The 22564-nt window shown below is 36.9% G+C and overlaps 1 protein-coding gene across 1 annotated transcript in view; it reads left to right on the top strand.

The window, feature by feature from the left end:
• NELL2 (neural EGFL like 2) overlaps positions 1-22564 on the top strand; it is a 334594-nt gene that overhangs the window by 141386 nt on the left and 170644 nt on the right. The window contains exons 11-12 of the mRNA XM_037162321.2: positions 14300-14391; positions 17597-17699. Coding sequence (XP_037018216.2) covers positions 14300-14391; positions 17597-17699 — 195 coding nt within the window. The remainder of the gene's footprint in view (positions 1-14299; positions 14392-17596; positions 17700-22564) is intronic.

Genomic DNA, 22564 nt, shown 5'->3' with positions numbered 1-22564 from the left:
ATTACAAATAAAATGTGACAGTAAACTGGTCAATAATTATGTAAGTAGGAGACTATGTACTTTGTGATAGTAATTTAAATGTATACATTTATAACATAATTCAGGGGAATTTTCTATTACTTTAAATAAAAATTAACTTTATGCTTGCATAGGTAAGTTTAAAGGCAATATTATATTATATATCATTCTCCTTTCAACTTCATGGATGTGGGGGACTAAGTATAAATTAGACATTTGGTGATCCTATCACTGCAATTTTTATATAAAATTGTGCTTTTCAAATATCCTTTGCAAAATATTAATGATAAGAATAATTCATTAAAATTTTAAAATTATCTAATAACAGTTTGGATGAATTTCTTGTACTAGGTGTTTAGGGGTGACTTCTTCTCTGTTCTCTCTTTGGCTATTGTTGAATTTTTAAGAGCCAGGTGCTAGCAAAGACTTGCTTAATTAAGAAAACACCTACGTATCAAGCTGCGGATTGCTGTCAATCTTTTAAACAGGGCTGATTCCGGCATATGTTTGATATTGAACTTTAGTTGTTGTTGTTTCTTAAATCCTCACCTGCAGGTATATTTACAGCTTTTAGAGAGAGAGGAAAGGAGGGCAAGAGAGAGGAAGAGAGAGAAACATTGTGAATGAGAACATGATCCGTTGTACCCTGACTGGGGATTGAATACGCAAACTAGGCATGTGCCCTAACCCGGGGATCAAACCTGCAACTTTTTGGTACACAGGCCAAGCCCCCAGGCCAGGGCCAGCTCTTAGTTTTTGTCTTGCAATTTCTATGTAGCATGGCCTCCCTGAGAGTCAAAATTTATTATTTTTTGTTTTTTATTTTGTTTCTATTGCCTGACAAGATATTAATATATCAGAAAAAATTTTGCTTCAAGAAATATCAGAGATTTTACTGCTTGTTTTCTTCTATAATTTTATGGCTTTGAATATAACATTTAAGTCTTTAATCCATTTTGAAATTTATTTGTGTGTATGATATAAGAAGGTGGTTTCATTTTCTGCATGTATCTGTTTGATTTTCCCAACACCATTTATTGAATAAACTGTCTTTATCTCATCGTATGTTATTGCTTCCTTTGTCAAATATTAATTGACCATAAAGGTGTGGGTTTATTTCTGTACTTTCTATTCTGTTCCATTGATCTATATGCTTGTTTTTATGCTGGTAATGTGCTGTTTCGATTACTATGGCTTGTAGTATAGTTTGATATCAGGGAGCATGATTCCCCTAACTTTGTTCTTTTTCAAGATTATTGTGGCTATTCAGGGCCTTTTGTGGTTCCGTGTAAATTTTTTGGGATATTTGTTCTAGTTCTGTGAAATATGCCATTGGAATCTTGGTAGGAATTGTGTTGAATCTATAGATTGCTTTGGATAATATGGACATTTTGTTTTATTTTAGTTTTTTATTATTTTTAAAATGTATTTATTTAATTGTTGTTCAAGTACAGTTTTCCGTCTTTTACTCCCATCCCAGCCCACCCCCCAGTGCTCCCCACCTCCCTCCCATTGCCCCCCCACCTTAGTTTTTGTCCATGTGTCCTTTATACTAGTTCCTGTAAATCCTTCCCCTTTTTCCCCTGAAATTTCCTCCCCTCTTCCCTCTGGTCACTGTCCGCCTGTTCTCTATTTCAGTGTCTTTGGTTATATTTTGCTTGCTCATTTGTTTTGTCATTTAGGTTTCTGTTAAAGGTGAGGTCATATGGTATTTGTCTTTCACCACCTGGCTTATTTCACTCAGCATAATGCTTTCCAGTTCCATCCATGCTGTTTTTTAATGATGCCAATTCTTCCTATCCATGAATGTGGTATATGCTTCCACTTATTTGAATCTTTTTCAATTTCTCTTTTCACTGTCTTATAATTGCAGAGTGCAGGTCTTTTAGATCCTCAGTTAAATTTTCTCCAAGGTATCGTTTTTCTGATGAAATTGTAAATGGAATTGTATTCTTAGTTACCTTTTCTGATATTTCATTATTGGTGTATAAAAATTCAACTGATTTCTGGATATTTATTTTGTATTCTGCTACTTTACTGAATTCACTTATCAGTTCTAGTAGGTTTTTTGTGGAATATTTAGGGTTCTCTAAATAAACAAATCAGACTGCCTGAAATTGCAAAGTCTTTGCACAGCAAAGAAAATATCAGCGAAGCTGCTTTTGCTGTGAGGGATTTTGTCCTTTCTTCGAAAGTGTGTGCTCTCTTGTTTTTGGCCTTGAAGTATAAAGGAGGCAGAAATAAAAGCCCAACAAATACACCAGATGGGAATATACAGGAGACCCTCATCACAACAAACTGGATTTCCAAAAGACTTCTTCCTTCAGGAAGAAGTCAGAGTTGTAGTCATCTTGTGTGTTCATGAGGCCTCAAACTTGAATTTAGTTTTAGGTCCTGAATTCTGCACATGGTAAAAGAAAATGAACCTTTCTCCTGGAGCAATGAGCTTTCATCTTAGACTTCAAGTTATTCTTAGAAATATTTTCTTCAAGTGCTACTAGATACCTAAGGAAACAAAACACTAAGAATGAGAACTGGTTTTGTAGAAAACACAAACAAAAGACACAGACTGCAAAGATGTCAGAGTTAACCAACACAATTTAGTATAAGTATGTTTATTATGTTTAAAGGAATAATAAGATAAGTCTAGATTTATCTTCATGGAAACAGAAAACATATAAAATAGCTAACTGGAAAAATGGAAGAAATTCTAGAAATGACAATACAATAGCTGGGAATAAAGTATAGCCTTAACAGGTAGATTAAACAGCAGACTAAGCAGACATACATAGAGAATTAGGCAATTGGGAAATAGGTCATGAGAAATTATCCAGAGATCAGGACAAAAATCTTAAAAAACATAGAATATACTGAAGAGGAAGAAGACAGGGAGGATGTGGGAGAATGTTTAACATACATTTTATCTGAGTTCCGAAAAGGGATAGGAAGAAAATGGCTGAGAATTTTCTGAAACTCATCAAAGATACCAGTCAGTATATTCAAAATGGAACATAAATCAAAATGTAAAACTTAAGCCAAGGTAATTTCCACCTTTGCTTGGAGTTTTTTCTCCATCATTCTTACCCATATTAGCTCCTCCCAGTTTTGGTCTCAGCTAAAGTTTCCTCTCTTCTAGAGGTAGTCCCCAATCAACTCAAAGAATTCCCTGATCAAATCTAAAGTGGCCTCATAATTATTTAGTACCTCAGATTCTTGCTTGCTGTCTTTACTTTGTGTTTTCTGCAAGTATTGTTTGTTTGCCTGGTTGGTTGTCCTTGAACCCTCCTCTGTATCGCAGATTCTTGAGGGCAAGGTCTGTGTCTCTGGCTCACTGCTGTGTTCCCAGGGCTGGGCACAGTGTCTGCCGTACATTAGCCACTCAGTATTGACTGACTGATAATATGAGAATGAATATTTCCATAATTTTCTTCTTAATAAATGGAGGTGGGAAGATACACAGAAATATATATGATACTATGTTTGAGGGCATGAAAGCTTATGGGGAGCCCTTTCTCTTCTTAATTCCAGAGGCTTTGGGGGGATATCATCAAATTTTGATAGATTACTATGAGAAATAAGCTTAGGATAATTGAATTTTTAATTTCCAGACTTAATGTGTTTAACATTTTAACCTCAATGTTTTGTTTAGCATAGCTGTAGAAAATTTTACTTAATTGGTACCCTAAGGGGAAAACTGTCCGAAAATAGGGGAAAGATGATATATTTGAACACATATTTTATCTCAAAACACAACACAGCTGTACTTATCGATGTTCAGTCTCCAGTCCTACAGTGTACATGACTTCTCTCTCTCTCTCTGTCTCCCTCCCCCTCTGTTGTCCTCTCCTTCTCCCCTGTCCTCCCCCTTGTCCTTCATATCTGTTCCTTCTATTACCTTTTTTAAAGTTATAAACATAAATAAATGATTTAGAAGTTAAGAAGCTACTGGAGATACAACTTTAGATTTGTGATGTTATCCTTAACTATAGCATAACAATAAAATTATTTTGGTCAGATTCTTATAGAAATACCCTGTGAGTCACTCTTTGATATTATCTAGGATAGAGACGTATTGAAAACTCACTGAATTGACTAGTTGGATTAATGTAAACCAGTGACTTTCGATATTGGCCTTATACTGGCATCACGTGGATGCTCTCAAAATACTGAAGCCCAGGCCCCTGCCATACGGATTTTGTTTAATGGGTTTGGGTTCCACACCTTGGTATTTTTATGTCCCTAGGTGATTCTGATGTGCAAGCAGGGTTAATTAATAATCAGTGACCTACAACTTTATTATTCAAAGTGTGATCACTCTACCAGCAACATCAGCCTTGCGGGGGAGCTAGTTAGATTTGCAGAATCTCAGGCCCCACCCACTTTCCATCTATCTAATCAGGATATTCATTTAAATAAGATTTCCATGTGATTTGGGCAGCACTGATCTACAATTTTCATTGTCAGTTAAAAAATATGGTATCAAGTGCAATTGAGGTGAAGCCTATACCTAGGCTTCGACGACAGGATTCACATGCCAACCAAGAGGTAGTTGTTTGTTCTCAATCCTGTCTACATTGGCTGTATTTTATCGTAATTATCACCTTAAATAGTTTTTATACACCATATACATACATAACATGTAAACCAGTGAAATATGGATGTGAAAAGAAATACTTTTTTCAAAGTAAAAATTGATTGCTTTCACAAAAGGTGGTAAACTCAAACCACTACAAAATATGGTTTTGAACTAGATGGCAATCAGACAATGGTAGAATGTTGTAGAGGAAAACGGTGTTAGAACAGTCTTTAGATTGCTCATCAAGTATGTCTCTTACTCCACTTTAAACACAACATTAGAAATTATAGGCAGTGCATTGTAAGTTTGATTTATATAATTAAGACTACAATGAAGCACAATCAAAGAATCCATCCATACTAAGAAAAAGTGTACTACTTCAAAACATTGTTGAATGTGGGTAGATTTGTGTCTTAAATGAAAATGTTTAAGGTACATGTTTATTGTTGTCTACAATTTCTCACCTTAAATGGTGTTTTTAAACAATGTACCAAATACCCTTCCAGATAACAGGATAAAATGTTTCTTCTACTGAATATCTATGTGGTTGTCCCCATTTTGATGTTAGTTGTGTTTTTCTCTTTACGTAGTTCTTTATTCTCTGCATAGTAAAATAGTTTCAAGCTTAGCTGCACCTGGGCAGCTTTAAAAAATAAACAGTCTCAGGTCTCACTCTCAGAGATCCTTATTAATTTGTCTGGCATGCAGCTGGAGGATAGAGTTTTAATGTTCTTCAAGTTCTTTTAATGTGCATTCATCCACAGTTGAGAACTGTTGGCCAACTGGTTGGGAGCATATAAATTGATTACGTAGTCAGTTTATAATAAATCATGATGCATGTACCGGCTCACAGTGCCCATGGTGTCATGGATGAGACATGAGACAAATTCACATAGACTACCAAGTCCTGTGGAGGAAAAGGGATGGCACAGCTATTCCCTCAGGGGCGGAGTGCCCCAACCCTTGCCTAGACAGGCTTTTATTGTTTTTTTTACACAGGAGTTCAGGTACAACTTATTAATCATTGTCAGGCAGTAAACAGTAGATAGTATGCAAAGAACCATTAGGGCTTCTTCTAAATCAGGGTCTATCAGCTAAAAGGCTACAGAACTTTGGGAACATAAACTCTTTTTCTGCTCAGGCCTTTATCATTTAACTAAAAGCATTCTTAGCAAAGCAGGCTTCACAGGATTGTTAGGAATTCTTTCTTATGCCCGATCACCCCATATCCCGCTCTAGCTGGCAAAGGGCTGCACCACCTTCCCCATCACAGGTTTTCAGGCTTAAGTGGATTAGAGCCAGGAAGTGCTTCTCCCAGAGGACATAGGGACTTGGGCTACATCAGAATAGCCGGGTGGGGGGAGGCGAGGGTCCATCACTTCCTCTTTGTTGCAGCCCCCCAAGTCCTTCCATGATGGCCTCCCAAGTGATGGTGTCTGGCTTAGGTTGCCCCTTCTCTGAGGAGTCATACCCGACATGGTCATGGACTAACTGACCATGCATTGGGGGCAGGGGGAGGAAGCAGAGGCAGCGTTTGCTACCGGAGACAAGCTTTGTCTCCTTGTGGCTCGAATTCTGGAGGTCGCTCACTCATCCTTAGCCACTGGGGGGTTTACAGCTTCTGAAACCAGGCAGAGTGGTTCCCAACAAAATCAGTTCCAGCTCGTATAGGTATCCTCACTAGATGTTAGTTGGGATCAGGTACTAAGTGTGTTGTTATGATTATTCTATTCTGTTCTCTGAATGTATCTTTAGTAATTTTTCTCTCATTCAAATCGTTGAACATTTTTCCTTCAGTGCTCATTTTCAAATGCTCCTCATCTGTGAAGCATATCCAATTCCACCCTGGCCAGACTTTGTTTTCCTTTTGGTTCCAACACTGCTTCTGAGTTGGATGCAGTGAGTTGCACATGTGTTCATCTGTTTCCCGAGCTAGGCTGGATTCTCCATCAGGCGGGAAGGCGCCTTCCTAGGACAAGGACTGGCAGACAGCAGGTTATCATAAATGCTTCCCATTTCCACTGGGTATCCCCACTCTTGCTTCACGTCTTTAATGAAATTATTTTGCCTTCTGCTTTCCTTTCTCCTGCTCCGTCTCAACTGTACCTTAACATGTTTCTGTCCCTGCAGCTTCCACTGCTCCCTTCTGTGTCCTCATTGTACTGTGTCTTCTACCTTTCTTGTTCTCTGCTGACCTGGCTTCCTTTAACCTGTGTCTCTTCTCTTCTCCTGGCTCACGTTCTTGGTATAATGTAAGGAGTTATTAATATACCTCATAGGAAACTGCACTTAAAATATGTCCTCCTGAGAGAGCTACCCGCTCCCCATTCTTTTGCTCTATGTTTTGCCCACACATAAGAAGCTATTTTTAAACCAGAGCAATTGCTGTTTCAGGGTCTTTACTTGTTATCTCTTATTTGAGCACTAATGTGTGGTTTACAATGAAAACGATCATACTTTACAATTTACAACACATTTCTATGTTCAGCACCTCCTCTCCTTCACTGTAATATTGAAACAGCATGTGTCTAAAAGGTGCCAGTTGTTTTGGGAAAATATTTCACAAAGTTGAAGTTTAAGTTTTGACCAAGTTCATTGGATTTTCAGTGGTAAGAAAATATACACAGAAAGACTTTCAGATGAATTCTAGTCCTGGCTTTGAAACTGACAATGTGTGAACTTTTTCTTGTATATGATACACAGTTTTCTTTTTAAATGATAAAACCCGTAACCTCATGTTGTGTTCACATTCTGTTGCTCTTAATGGTATTCAGGTATTAATGCGAATACTGTATTTTCTCCAAATCTTTACCTCCACTTATTAAATTTATTTTTCTTATCACCAGGAGATGGAAATGAATTGGTTACATTGTCTTATTTAGACACTTCATTCTATGCTCTGCAAGCCAGGATCAACAATAATGCCAGTGACTGAAAGGTAGCTAAATGAAAAGAATTTCAGAATATACTTAGTTGCGATTTAAATGGGTAAAATTAAATTAGGGATAAAAACACTGAATCCCTCCTTCTAGCTATAAAATATGCCTTGTTGCTCTCATCCTTTGAATATCCAATTCTTGTTTTCCCAGAATATGTAGCTCCTCTAACCCAAAGGCTGATCTGGACAGGGTATTAGAATCTTTGCTGCTTTTCTGTTCTGGAACTTATTTTTGTTTGCTTCTTAGCGTCTCTCTACTGCTAGATTTATGGTGTTGACGGGCCAGTTCCCTTTTTGGAAGAACAGGCTACTGACCTAAATTAAGGCCCCTAGGAGAAGCATGTCTAGGTCCTTTAGAAACCCAAGGACATCATATATATGAAATGAGAAAGGAGAGTTGTACATATACTTTATGATCTCATTTCCTAAACTCTAATATTAGTTTTGTGAACAACTAAATTCCCAAACAATTAGAGAGATTTAGTTAAAGGAAACAATTATGTATAATGAATGAATTTGTGCATTATTTAAATACTGTGAAATTCTGATCACTTTAAATAATACCGACTTTAAAAAATCAGGTTTTATGTGGAGGAAGGTTTTTGTCCTTAAGCAGTCCAAGCTGTCTTCCGCTGTGAGTGCTACTTTGTTATTCCTTTTAGCACATCGCAGCTGTGACAGTAGCCAACTGCGTTTTCATTAACTGGTAGACAAACCTCTCCCATCTCAGGCGCTTCAGCTCCACTGCAGTGGAAAGGAAGCTGCCAAGTTATCAAAAGGGCAAACTATTTCTGGGAGACCCAGTTTAGAGAACCTTTATTATGAGATGCAAAATCAAAGGATAAGGCCAAATTTAAAGCAAAATGTGATGATCAGAGATTCAGTCAAATCGTTTTCAGGCTTTTCATCAAACAAGAAGCTGGAAGGGAACTTAAATTCAACAAACCTTTAGAGTTTATTATGCAGGGCCAGTGCCAGGTACTGAATGAGATCCAAAGACAAATAAGACACTGACTCCTGGAGAAAAGGAAGTTGTGTTTAAGTGCTCTAAAAGATTTAAGCATTGTAAAGGAGGGAAAAATTAACTTATAGCAGTTAGTGCTCAAGAGGTTTAGTATAATCATATTGTTAAGAACTGATTCCAAGTGAGTCCAGATCACAAAAAAGATTGTGCGCTGCAGTCTTTTAGTCATTTTGAAACACGTTCAGATATTTTTTTTGTTTGACTCCACAGAGTTTTAGCCTGCTTTGGGAATGCATTTATTGCACATTTTAAAAGCCTAAATAAAAATAATTATAGTTAATGAGATATATTTTCACCCAGCAGCTTTGATTTGTATCTCACTAACAAAGATCATGTTGGCTCAGCATGAAATAATCGCCGTTGTACATGGGATCTCTAAAAGCCCTCCCAGAGGAAATCGAGCTTTCAAAGAACATCATATAAAAGCTTACTAAATACAACTCTGTCCTTAACAGATGGCTTAAACAATGTAAAGATCACTGATAACCTGGTGTTTTTGAACAAAATTTTAAAGAAATTATAAATCCCATTTCATACCTATGTGAGTTATATTGGTTTTCTTCTTAGCATTGGTAACTTTTAATTTTGTGTTGGATCATTTTTAAAGGTGTTGATGCCAGTTGGGAGGTTTAAAATGGACTCACGGTTTTTCAATTCAGTGATAAAAAGGAAAAGCTAAATATGTAGTAAGAAAATGTTTTGAAGTGAAATATGATATGATGTTCTTTTGCTTGTATGTTTGAAAATATTTTTCTATGGATTTGCATAATCCATTCTACAAAGGTTTGTGGAAGTTTATTGAAATTTCATCCAAGGGATCTGCATTTTCTCTGTCCGCATTAATGACCAGTAAATCAGAATTTTAATATGTAATTTAGAACTTTTAGAGTTTATTTCCTTTTTCACTTACCTCTTTCTCAATATGTGCTACAAATTACTTTTCACTTTTTTTCCAACTGATGACTTTCAAATTTGTACCTTCATTATATATCTCATCTTTCTAATTCTTCTTAATTGTTAAAATGGGGGGGGGATGAAGAGAAAATAATTTACATTACTTGATTTTTCAGAGTCTCTCTTAATTATGGTGGTAGCCCTGGCTGGTGTAGCTCAGTGGATTGAATGCAGGCTGTAAACCAAAGGTTGCCAGTTCAATGCCCAGTCAGGGCACATGCCTGGGTTTTAGGCCAGGTCCCCAGTATGGGGCACATGAGAGGCAACCACACATTGATATTTCTCTCCTTCTCTTCCCCTCTCTCCAAAAATGAATAAATAAAATCTTTAAAAAATTATGGTGCCATTAACTATGTAACTAGTGATGTTTAATATAGCCCCAGTACCAATTGTTATATCACCCTATTGCATCTCCCCAAGTTCTAGTTACATCACCACCAATGACTGAAGAGTCTATGCACTGGACAGCTCTGGGTGACATAATTCACCTAGACTGTGATGTGGATTATACAAATGCATATATCACAGTCAAAGGAAATATGTATTTAACATTGATTAATAATAATCATTTAAGAATAGATATAGTGCTCTGTGTTAGTCTGATTTCATGGGGGCCTAACTTTTTGTCTGCAAAGTGAGAAGCCTAAATGCATTAATTAATATCTATTTCCCTAGAAATTTCATATCTTAAAATACATATGTAATATATAAATGAAATATGCTCAATAAATCATGGAAACATAGATGTTTAAAAATGTAGCCTAGTTGATAGAATTCTGCTTTAAGCTGGTAAATGGTTTGGGGCATCCAGAATTGGGTCTCAGCTCAGTGCTGTGCACATGTATGCGTGCAAACACATAGGCGTGCAAAGTAGGCAAGAGATGAAGTCTTTGACTATGATCATGTGAGTGCAATTAAATTAAAGAAGAAATCAATATAGTAAAAATGATTATTTCTTTGTTGTTTGGTTGGGGAAGTGATTTCTTTTACTTTACACTTCGTGAGGAAAAGGTGAGCAGGCAGGTACCTGTCGGTTAGGGATTTCTAGAGACTTTCTTGCAGTCACTGTGGCAGCAACAGTGATTTATCATCATTGTCATCATCTCCATGGCTTTGTTTCTGATACCTTCATCAGCAGTGTTGGTTAAGACTGGGCAGCAGCTCTACTCCGCTTTCCTTCCTGTTACACTCGCTCTGTCCAGGGCTCAGTTCCTTCTTCTTGCCTTCTGCCTGCCTATGGACCTCATTTTGATAAGCTATCTGGATTTTTCCTTCAAGTGGATCTGCATTTTGTATCCGTCTCTATTTTTTTCCCTTAAAATTTTATTCTGTGTTCCACTGCCTCATTCCCCTCAAAGCAACCTACCCTTGTAAACTAGACCTCTTCATGGTTTAAAGTGAGTTAATGACAGCCACCTGTGCGGGGTGCTGGCCATTCTTTCTGGATACCCCTCACTCCCAGGTCCATTTTCTTTCCTTCTCCTCCCTCCTCTGTGCCTCAGGAGTCAGGCTTCTCCAGACTGTATCACCCTGGTCTCCTCGCCAGCTGGCATTGGGTAGGGTTTGCCAATGGGAGGACTGGCAGGAAATTGGAAGGCAGGAGGAGGGAGTTGGCCATGTTTCTTCCCTGCACCAGCCTGTGTTTCTGGCAGTAGCTGTGTGTCTCACAATTGCACTCTCACTAGGCAGTCTCTCTCTCCTTCGTAACTGGCTCATATTGGGCTCTAGTAAAACCATTTCCTTTCCTTGCTGCTCAGTCTACAGTGATGATGACTTCAGGTTTGCCAGAGTCTGGGCCCTTCAGTAGGCCTGGTTTGCTTCCTTAGCCTTGATCTTGTCGCCCCCTGTTAGAAGTTCACTACTCAGTCTCCTGTGCTGATGTATAACTTATGAGTTTCTCAATTGTAACACTTCAATTTAGCTTTTATTGTAGTTAGCTGTGTATGAACCTGTCTGAGCTACCACAGAAAGGGCATGAGTTGTGGCTTGTTTATCTTTTTTCCAATACATTGTCAATGTTGTTATTACTTCCCTTAAACATAAGAATCTGCATTTATTTTCATTAAAAAAATCAAAGTATAATATATATAGTAAAGTACATAAAATGTACTTTTAATTGATAAACCATTGAATCCTGGAACCTAGGAGACTACCAACATATTACACACTATGTAATATGTAATATCAATAAATACATATTAATAAATAAATGATTTTTTACCCCTTCCATCTATTCGTAAGCCCCAGAGCTGTCTCAAGGGTATTTTCAGGATTCCTTATAGTATTTTTAGGAATGATTATGGATTTTCTGAATTCAAGATGAGAGTCACTTACTTTGGGTTCTCCCTAAGCTAAGTTCACCCTGTTTGTGCTCATTGCTTGGAAGGAAATGAAGCAGTTTTGACCTCATTTGTTTTTGAACTCCCTCGCTCTGCCAAGCTCCATTTGGTGCCCTATCATCCCATAAGTTGCCTATTTGAATCTCTCGAATTAAGAGTTTAGAACAGGCAGTCCATCTGCTGTGCATGAATATTAAATTATCATAAGACATTGTATAAGGAGAACTTACCCTTGTGTTTTTTAAAGTGTTTCCTTTTCCTTCTGTTCTAAGAAAGGCTTGGAACATCGGTTTTTTCTCAACATGGACTTAAAGTGGGCTGCAGTTATCAACGTATATGTATAACAGTCTTAGAAATGTTTGAATGGCAGGTGTTTAATAGGAGTAAGGAGGCTTTATTTATTCTCATTATTTTATACAATGTGGTACTTATTAAATATAATTGAACACACAATATGCCAGATCATGGTATTTTGAGGTTACTGAATTGTATAAGAGAAAAAAACACACTTAAAAATTATGTGTTGGAGAGAGATATGTTATAGTCAGCCAGGTTCATTAAGTAAATGCACACGCTATTTATTCATAGTATGACAGATAGTATGCAGCTGACAAATTTGTAGTTTTATTTTGAATATTCATGAGTGAGCAAGCCAGTTTTAGGAAGTGAAATTTATGCAAGTGAGTTGTATTCTTTCCCAGCATGATTCAAAACTTGAACATCAATTTGCCAGTGATATATATTATGCGGGGAAATTATTAATAAAAGCTGAGTAAGGACATCATTTATAGGGTGGCATTTAAGAAATATGCATGCTTTCCATTATGTAAATGTACAGTTTTAAAATAATCAGTTCATTTTTTCAGCAAAGGTGAATGTTGGGTTACATTTTAAATACAAATTTTTATACAATCATATCTATATTTACTATTATTAATAAAACTATGTCTAATTCTATATTAAAATTATTGTATCCAACTTGATACTTAAAGGTATGTTAATATATAAATTCTGAAGATAGAAAGCCTTTCTTCTATTCTTACAATGAAATTAAAGGGAAATATGCACATTGACTTTGTCAAATTCATGTGGTTAAAATAGAGAATTGAATTTTGTAAGTAGGGCTGACAAGCTGTTCGTGTCTTTTCCTGTCAGATGACCCCTCCACTGCTCTTCAGAAGCATGAGCTTGAGGTGGTGCAGGTGTTATGGGGCTTCAAAGCATCTGCAATGTCGAGGGCCCTTTCAAAGGAAAACGATGCAAAATTATGAAAACAAGTGCAGGGTCTTAGAAGGAGCTCTAAGCCAGAGGCTGACACTGAAGGTTGAGCTTCATTAGCTTCGCGCTGAATCTGTCTCTGTGTAGGTGATGAGTCAACATGGGTAGCGTGAAGCCTTCATTTCAAAATGAGCAGTTTCCATTGGCTAAATGTTTGTGTGAGTTGTAAGTAAATATTTTGAGAGGTCTCATAAAGTCATTTCATACTTTCTATACATCTTCACTAATTAAAACTGTTTTCCCCACTGAATCTGAAGTTCTGTTTTAAATTGTGTTGGAAGCAAGGCAGGCCCAGAATAAGACATTGCAACATCCTCATAGGGTGGCCACACCCACATGTACTTATAAATAAAATAATTCTAACCCATAAAACAGAACATTTACACATATGTGTTGAAATTAATATAGCTTCTTTATTATTATTATTTTTTAAATTTATTATTGTTCAAATATGGTTGCCTCCATTTTCCCCACCCCAGCCATCCCCACCTCTCACCCTCAATCCTCCCCTGCGTTGGCTTTGTCCATGTGCCCTTTGCACATGTTCCTTGGCAACCCTTTCCCTTTCCCCCAAGGAACCAGGCCAAGAGGCCATCCACCCTATCCACTCCCCCACTCCTCTGGTCACCGTCAGTTTGTTCTTTCTGTCCGTGTCTCTAGCTATATTTTGCTTGCTTGTTCGTTCTGCTGATTGGGTTCCACTTATAGATGAGATGATATGGTATTTGTCTTTCACTGCCTGGCTTATTTCAATTTTTTGCTTTACAATTCTGTAATGGTATATATGAAACGAACTTGTCTCATCACCCTGATTTGGAGCCGCCCTAAGCACATGCTTAATATTCCCTGCGTGGGACATCATTTAGCAGGCAGATAACTGGGTGAGACACTGCTTATCGACACTTCTTTTTCAGAGTCTAATTCTGACTTGCAATTGCCCCTCATCCTCTCTGTACCTTATTTTACTCTCTGAACTCAAAGGGCGTGATAATAATTTGAGCCTGCATGTGTCTTATATGTTAGATTGAATTTCGGTTTATAGGTATTCAAACACCATGGAAAGGCAGAGTAATCTCAAAATACTGTGGCAGAGTAATCTGAACATTTTCTAAGCTATTCTTCCTAATGAAAAATCAAAAATGAATGTAAATGTATTTTTTTTTATTCCAAAGCAATATGCCAATTTCAAGGACAAACCTACTTTGAAGGAGAAAGAAATACAGTCTATTCCTCTTCTGGAGTGTGTGTTCTGTATGAGTGCAAGGTAAGGAAACTTCATGAGCTTTTCGAAATTCTTCCAGTTATGCAAACGCAGTAAATGTTTCTTTAAAACTTCACATTGCAATACCTTTAAATCATCTAAGAGAACGTTTAAGATATTAGTTGTAGTTCGAATATATGGAAATTCCCATTATTTTACAACCATGTAAATTAATGGTTGTAAAACAATTTTACCAATAAGTAAAAATGCTCTTTTGTCAAATTAAAATTTAATGAAGTTATATTTTCCCAGTTCGAATCAGCTCCTTCTATTCTGTTTGGAAGACAAAGTAGGTAAGGATAGTCTTGACGCACCTGAGAAATATCACTCAGTCCAACTGGAAACAAAACATAAAGCTTATCTAATAAAGCTTAGCTGCTGATGGTGACGAGAGTGACATTAATCTCAGTACTTCTGGGAGGAATACCATATATGACTTCAAGGAGAATGCTTTTTAAATCCACTGCCATGGTCTCCTGAAGTATGTTTCTGAAGCAAATGGGATTCTTTTTAACTCTGCCTCTTGATCTGCTAATTGAAAAACTAAATATGTTTCACAACACTTTTCATATTTGCCTTTCATAAAATATAATGTTATATTTCAAGCCGCATGGAAAACTGTCTATATATAAAGTTTCTGCTTTAGGGTTCCATTTCCACTTGATTCTTAATTTTTCTTCTTTGAATTCATCCCCTATGTAGGTTTTGGGGATGATTTAGTATAGATTATTTGGAAAATTAAGATAAGTGATTTATTATGCTGGCACCACTAATAAACTGTGAACATTTATATGAGTATTAAGTGTTGGGGAAAGGAAAATCCTAACACTTTTGCCAAGATAATTGAATGTGAAAAAGGCCAACTACATACTTCATGTATCTTATGTTGGAAGACATTGGGGATCAGCAAAAAGTAGTCGTAATGAGGCAAAACTGTGACAGATTTGATTTCTAGAAAATGAAAGCTCTGATTTCTTGATGCTCATTATAAAGTATCCTCTCTGCTCCTCTGTAAACCTGGTCGCCTACGATGTAGGTTACCATCCTAAAAATAAGGGGGCTGAGGCACAGGAGTGTTATCAACATGAATTGCTGAGCCATATTGCAAGGTGGATATTTCTTGAGCAGCATTCCTGTACCAGCGCTGTTTTGAGTGGAATAGGTCCTGTTATCAATTAAAAGATTGGGGGACTTAGGAGGGAGACCTAGTGACTCCACATGGAGAAAAATGGAATCAGAGAAAAGTTACTCAAGGGAAGTGGAAAACTTTTGTCAGCTGCTTTCTAATGGTAAACTCTAACTTTGAAATATCAGCTCTAAATTTTAAACTCTTGAGGGCATTTGACATTTCCCTGCCTAATGTGTGTGTGAGTTTTTTTCATCAGACCAGTGTGTTCCATCACACTGACCATTGTGGTTTAGAAATATACTGGAATAGCTGCCTGTTTGATTTTAAAATAGCTATAAAATGCTTTAATTTTAAATTGGTTTAGTGAGAAGTGCCTTTAGACAACTCTGTGGGTGCTTAGTAAATATTGGGTGAATGAACAAATGTTACCTTTCATTTACTCAAACAAAAAGTGCTATTTTATACCTTTGGGTTCTGTGCTGTCCAATAGAAATATGATGCAAACAACAAACATAATTTTTATTGGGCTAAATTCTCTATATTAACCCAATAAAACTAAAACATTATTTTAACAGGTCATCAATAAATATAACATTTTTAATGAAATATATTACATTCTTTTGTCCTACTAAGTCTTTAAAATCTTGTTGGTATTTTATACTTACAGTGTTCAAGGGCTGCAGGGAGCTAGTGGCCATAGATTATATAGCACAGCTCTGCCAGGATGCCAGAAGCTTTTGTACAGTAGCTCTTGACTAAATTCTTGACAGTAAGGACTTTCCATTGTTTCTTCTCCCTCGGGCCCCTTCGCTTCTGTATTTACACATTTACATAGTTGACAGCTCTCTTATTCTTCCATTTTCTGGGCTGTCAATTCCAGTCCTTCTTTGTTCCTTTATTGTCAGTTTTGTGTCCTTGAAAATGTGTCCTGGGAGTATATGGCTTTAATGGTAGCACAGAAAAACACAGTGCTTCTGGAAATAAGATCAGAATGGATACTGCCATCAAGTCAGAGGAAGACTGGCATTTGACTCCACTGTATACAATTGTCCTGCCACTTTCTTGATAAGAGATTATGATAATTTGAAGAAGGCCTTTTTCATATATAAGCCAGGAAGAGGGAGATGTTGAAATGGGTATCTCTTCCATGAAAACAGTTCTTATAGAAATGGTAAGAAAAAATATAAGCTATTGAGCAGTATGAAATGAAAGCCTGGAAGTCCCAATAGTCATTTTATTACTTATGTATGGATAAGCAAAATATGAGATAGTTAATGACCCTGTTCTTAAAGGGTCAGAGCTTGACAAATATAGAAGCCAAAGTTTACTTTGGGGGCAGGGTTACTGCATTTATGAGAAGAGTATTTTGTATCTTGTTTTCTCCGTGAAAAGAATTTTATCTACTTTGATTGCTAGGACTATAATAATTTTACATTGATTCATTCATTCATTTAAAAAGATTTTTTGAGTGCCAATTACATGCCAGAAAATACGCTAGGGACTCGTTTACGAGAGATGTGAATTCCACCCTCATCGCCCTTATAGTTTTGTTGGGGGATCCCAAATATTCTGTACCAGACTATGTGTACAGAATATTTGGGAATAATATTATGTGATACATAATATTATGTATCACAGAATATTATGTGATAATCTGTCTATAGCAGTTTAGAAAAGCTTGAAATGAGAGTGTTAAAAAAAGCTCAATTATATATAGTTTCTTTCAGTGAGCTGTTGATCTAATTCAAGCTGCATCTTCGCCCAAATTGGCATCTGGATGGACAAATGTGTTGTAAAACTAACAGAATTTTTCAGCATTATCCTGAAAACTTGTTATGATTGGCAAATTGTAGATATGGCTGCAGTATCCATTTTAAAGTGCTTTTCAAGTGCTGCTTGTCCATTGTAAAGGCTTTCCAGCTGTGACTGAAGGTCATTAACGAGGCTGTGGCCTATGCAGAGGTTCTCAGGATGAAATTTTTAGTTTTATGTTGGAAGAGCCTTTTCAGATGCCGAATCTGAAAATGCAGTAAGTCCTAATTAAGAAGTTTGAAGCATTTATTTTCTGCTGTCTCGCAGGACCAGACTATGAAGCTGGTTGAGAGTTCAGGCTGCCCAGTGTTGGATTGTCCGGAGTCTCAACAGATTACCTTGTCTCATAGCTGTTGCAAAGTTTGTAAAGGTAAGACTTTTTTGTAAAGAAGATTTATGCGTACGAGACATTTTAGGAGGCTTTTTCAACTGAGATGAAATAGAAATTTTATAAGCAAGGTATTTCCAAAGACTAGTAGTATTTCCCTAAGTGTGTTCCTGATTTAGCACACAGTAGGTAGTCATGAAGTCATGAAGTAATTGTAGTTATGGAATTAATATCTAGACACTCTTGTGTGTTTCTGTGAGGTATCTCACACTGGGCTCAAGCTCTGGATTTCTAAACTTTTCTCTGTACTCAGTTCTGAGTCAACATGGTACTGCTGAAGAAGTTTACACAATGGTGCTGACTTATTTTATTAGTTTGTTTGCTTTTCATTGCTCTTCATTTGGTTCTTGTAATTGACTTAGCATACTCTCCGTTTTGATTACTTCAGGTCCCTCTCTTATCATTTCCACTCTCTTCACACATAGGCTTCTATACCATCCAGGAGAGAAAGGCCATCAGACATGCTTTGCTCATTTTGTGTTGCCTCTGTGATGAATGGCCTAAGACCGATAAATAGAAGGGACTTGGATTCTTAGTTCAATGTAAGAAAAGAGTATAATTTAAGCTATTGAGACATATAATGGGATGGCTTAGGAGGGAGAGAATTCCCCATCACTAATGATTTTTACACTTGGTGTTTTATTGTAGATTCAAGTAGTAAACTAAAGGATTGATTATATGGAACTTTTAATGGCTCCTACGAGTCATGAAATCATATGTGCCTTCTTCTCTTATTGTGAAATGTTTGTAAATCTGTTTCTTTCATTGAACTATGCACTTTGAAGGCAGGGCTGCGTCTTCATATTGACCTCTGTATCCTTCATTCCTACTATGACACCTGGGATGTGGTTGGTGCTCATACTTGTATCATGATGTTGTGTAAGAAACTTCTCTAAATGAGCTACTAACACTTGTTTGAATACTGGCCTTTATGGTGATACACAGGAAAGCTTAAATAGAAAAAAGTAAAACAAACAAAAAAGAAAGAAACCTTATAAAACATATACTATTATTTTTAAAAATTTAATCTATAAAAAAGTAGACATAAAATACCCCTCTCCCATTTTTAGCAGGGTGTTGTTGTTTTTTTCTTTTTAGCTTCTTCTCCCATCTATTTATGAGTTTTAAAACTTCAGTTCTATGAAAGGTTCTTGAGGAATTTAGAATGGTTTAAGATTTGGTTTGCCCTTCAAAGAGTTTTAGGGTAGCTCTTGGGAATGAAGGAACGCCAGTAAAAGGAATGTAATCAAATAGACAAGGAGGGCCATTGGAGTTTCAGTCCCACAGCACCGGACCCACGACTTGCTTAGAGTGTGGGTGGAATTTGATCTGAGTCAAGACTGCTCATTTCACTTGAGAACTGGACAGCTAAAAGTAGGCTATACTAGTGCCTTTTAAGCTTGAATGGGCATACAAATAACCTGTAGGTCTGGGTCAAGTTCACAACTCTGCATTGGTAATAAGTGCCCTGGTGGTGCTGATAAAACTGGTCAGAGGGACCACATTTGAGTAGTTAGTTATCTGTTGCTATACAACGAAAGTAGCTCCGAAGCTCAGTGGCTTAAGACCATCCCTGACTGGGAATCAAACTGGTGACCCTTTGGTTCGCATGGCTAGCACTCAATCCACTGAGCCACACCAGCCAGATTGGGATGCCCCACTTTAGTTTAGCATTTACTTTATCACACCATATAGTTATAAGTAATTGGCACATCAATATGCAGAAGGCTGAGGAGTGCAGATTGTTCTCTCCCAACTTCTGGATAATTCATACTTTCCTATATTATTCAATTATACCTTTAGGATTTTTATTATCTGTATATTACTAGTAATATTAGTTAATTTTTTAATATATGGTGTTACTCAACTAATTTTTTAAACTTTAGTTTCATTACTAAGTAATGATGTCCATAAAATAATGATATTATTTGTTATTAGATTCATGTATTTCTTCTAGACATTTAAAAAAACCCATTGCTGTTAGTACTTTTAAAATTTGTTCACCCAACAGGTAACAGATTGATGGTTGCCAGAGGGGAGGGGGACTTGGGGGGGCTGGATTAAAAGTGGACAATTAAGAAGTACAAATTGGTAGTTACAATATAGCCATGGGGATGTAAAGTACAGCCTAGGGAATACAGTCAGTAATATTGTAATAACTGTATGGTGCCCGGTGGGTACCAGAAACATCAGGGGGAACACTTTGTAAAGTATATGATTTTCTAACCACTATACTATACACCTGAAATTAATACAAAAAATCTTGAATGTAAACTGTAATTGAAAAAATAAAATTTAAGTTTAAAAAATATTCATCCTTGCATATGAATCACACTTTGGGAAAAATCAGGATTACCCACTGTCTTGCAAACAATGCCTAAATAAGTTAGTATTCTTCGAGATGCAAGAGATGGAACATCTACTCTAACTGACTCAAGCAAAAAAGAAGGAACAGGTGCCCCCCTGGGAGCAGCTTGAATGGGGTTTCAGATCCTGCCCCTTTGCATGGATGTATCTCTCAGTCCGCCTCCTCTCGAGTGGCTTTATCTTTAGGCTCCATGTATTCTTAGGTGGACCCCTGACATTCTCAGGCTCACGTCACCCTGATAAAATTAAGCATCTAATTAAAGGCAGAAGAAAAGTTCAATATGCTCAAAAGTTGAACAAAGGGCCCAGAATTGAGTTTCATTTGTCATTATTAGCACTGAACTGGATCATATGCCCCGACCTGAAGAAATTATTGTCTCTAGGCCCCGTGGAGTATCTTGTCCTGTGAGGCAGCAGAGACCAAGTTCCCTGGAAGCACGCAGGCTGACGTCAGGGAGTGAACGTTCATCCCCAGTACGATTATGTTGGTCTTGCTTTTCCAAAAAGGAGGAATAGGTACCTGTAGGCAACACCAGCAAATACTCAAAAGCAGTGTATCCTCCTCCTGATTATTACTCATAACCTTTATGTATATTGACCTTCCTCATAATCTTCTATGTACACCCTTTCCTACTTATTCAGTTACAGAGAAATTCATACTAATATTTTATGAAACTACATTTAATAAAACTACATTTAATAAAAGACACATACTTCACTGGAAAAGCTCAAAAGGGAACAGAAAAATCACTATCCTTTAGGTTAAAAATCTAAAGGAAAAAATAAAAGAAGGTCTAGGTTGCATTATATTATTGATCCATCCATCTATAACTACTGTTTGAACTTTCTTCTGTAATAAATATCTCAAAATATTTGGTTTGTCCCATTCTAATTGTTTTAGAATTAGTACCAGTAGTACAATTCTAGTTGTTTTAATTATTAACAAATTCTATACCATTATGCTTTTACATAGATGATCTCATTTGAACCTTATATTTTCAAAGGTAGATATTATCCTAATTTAATAGGTGAGAAAAAGGGAAGGTTTAGGAAAGTTAATTAACTTACACAGTTAATGACACACCAGTAAGTGGTAGAGATTAGATGTAAGTGCAGGTGTTCTTAAGCTGAGCACATATGAGTAGAAATGCAACTATTAAGGTAATACAGTCATGGTTTATTGCGAACCTGTACTCTGATTGTTTTAAGTTATTCCCTATTGATTGCAAACAACCCACTTTGATTGAGTCTGAATTTTTTACTTGTCAGTAGTTAGCCTTTCGACCCTGGTATTTTGTCTCCAAGCAGTAAAACAACCAATAGATTTGGTAAAGTTATTTGTTGAGAGAATAAACCAAGATACCTATCTGTCATTGTTTAACTGGAATTTTATTGCTAAAATTTTTAGTTTTCCAGTCTCTGAATTAATTTTAAAAACATCTGATAAAAACGAAACACTTCCTAACTCACCCTAACAGTGAAAGTGGAATCGTCCCGTTATTTTATAGTTGGAGCTATAGTTTATAGTTCTTGGTGCCATTAGACAATACACTGTGTGGTGGGAGCGTGCACGGTGGTTGGTGCAGAGACGAGGGCTCTCACCGTTACTTGGGCGGAAAGGAAATGGATGGCAGCAGGGAGGCTGTGTACAGGCAGGGATGGCGCAGACTGGGCAGAGTCTGAAACATGGGAGGAGAGAAAATACAACAAAGTGAAAAACTGAGATAGTTTTGAAAAATATATAAACAGGGGAGAAATATAAAAATGCATCAGGACCTTTACATGTTCTTAGTCACAGCCCTCTAAAAGTCGTTTGAAACATTATGGGCGAAATTATACAAAGTTTAGCACTGTGTTGGAATGTGGTCTCTTAATTCTCTGTGTATCTTAAGGAGTGGGACAACTTATTTTTTAGTAACTTTGTTTTAGTTTAGAATAAATATGGAGTGATTTTTTCATTTTAGGTTGATGATGTGCTGAGCTACTGAGATAGAGAATGAAGGTGACTTTTTAGCTGAAATTGTAAAAAGGCAGTGGAACACTTTTTAAGAAATATGGTTTTATTTAACTATTTATTTATTAAAAATTTTAAAATTACAGTTGTCTGCTTTTACTCCCCACCACTCCCCTCCACCCCAGCCATCCCTCCCTCCCTCCCCTGCTGCCACCCCACCTTGGTTTTGTCCATGTGTCCTTTACAATTGTTCTTGAAAACCCTTCCCCCCATTATACTTCGGACAAGGGTTTGATCTCCAAAATATATAAAGAACTCACATGACTCCACTCCAGGAAGATAAACAACCCAATAAAAAAATGGGCAAAAGACTTGGACACTTTTCCAAGGAGGACATACAGAGGGCAGAGGGCCCAGAGACATATGAAAAGATGCTCAGCATCACTAGCCATCAGAGAGATGAAAATTAAAACCACAATGAGATACCACTTCACACCAGTGAGAGTGGACATCATAACCAAATCAA

Source organism: Artibeus jamaicensis, unplaced genomic scaffold (assembly GCF_021234435.1).
Source record: "Artibeus jamaicensis isolate MK-2021 breed Jamaican fruit bat unplaced genomic scaffold, CSHL_Jam_final contig_233, whole genome shotgun sequence".
NCBI classification, from domain to species: Eukaryota; Metazoa; Chordata; class Mammalia; order Chiroptera; family Phyllostomidae; genus Artibeus; species Artibeus jamaicensis.
The sequence above is the reverse complement of the archived record's forward strand: the minus strand, read 5'-3'. Positions and strand labels throughout refer to the sequence as shown.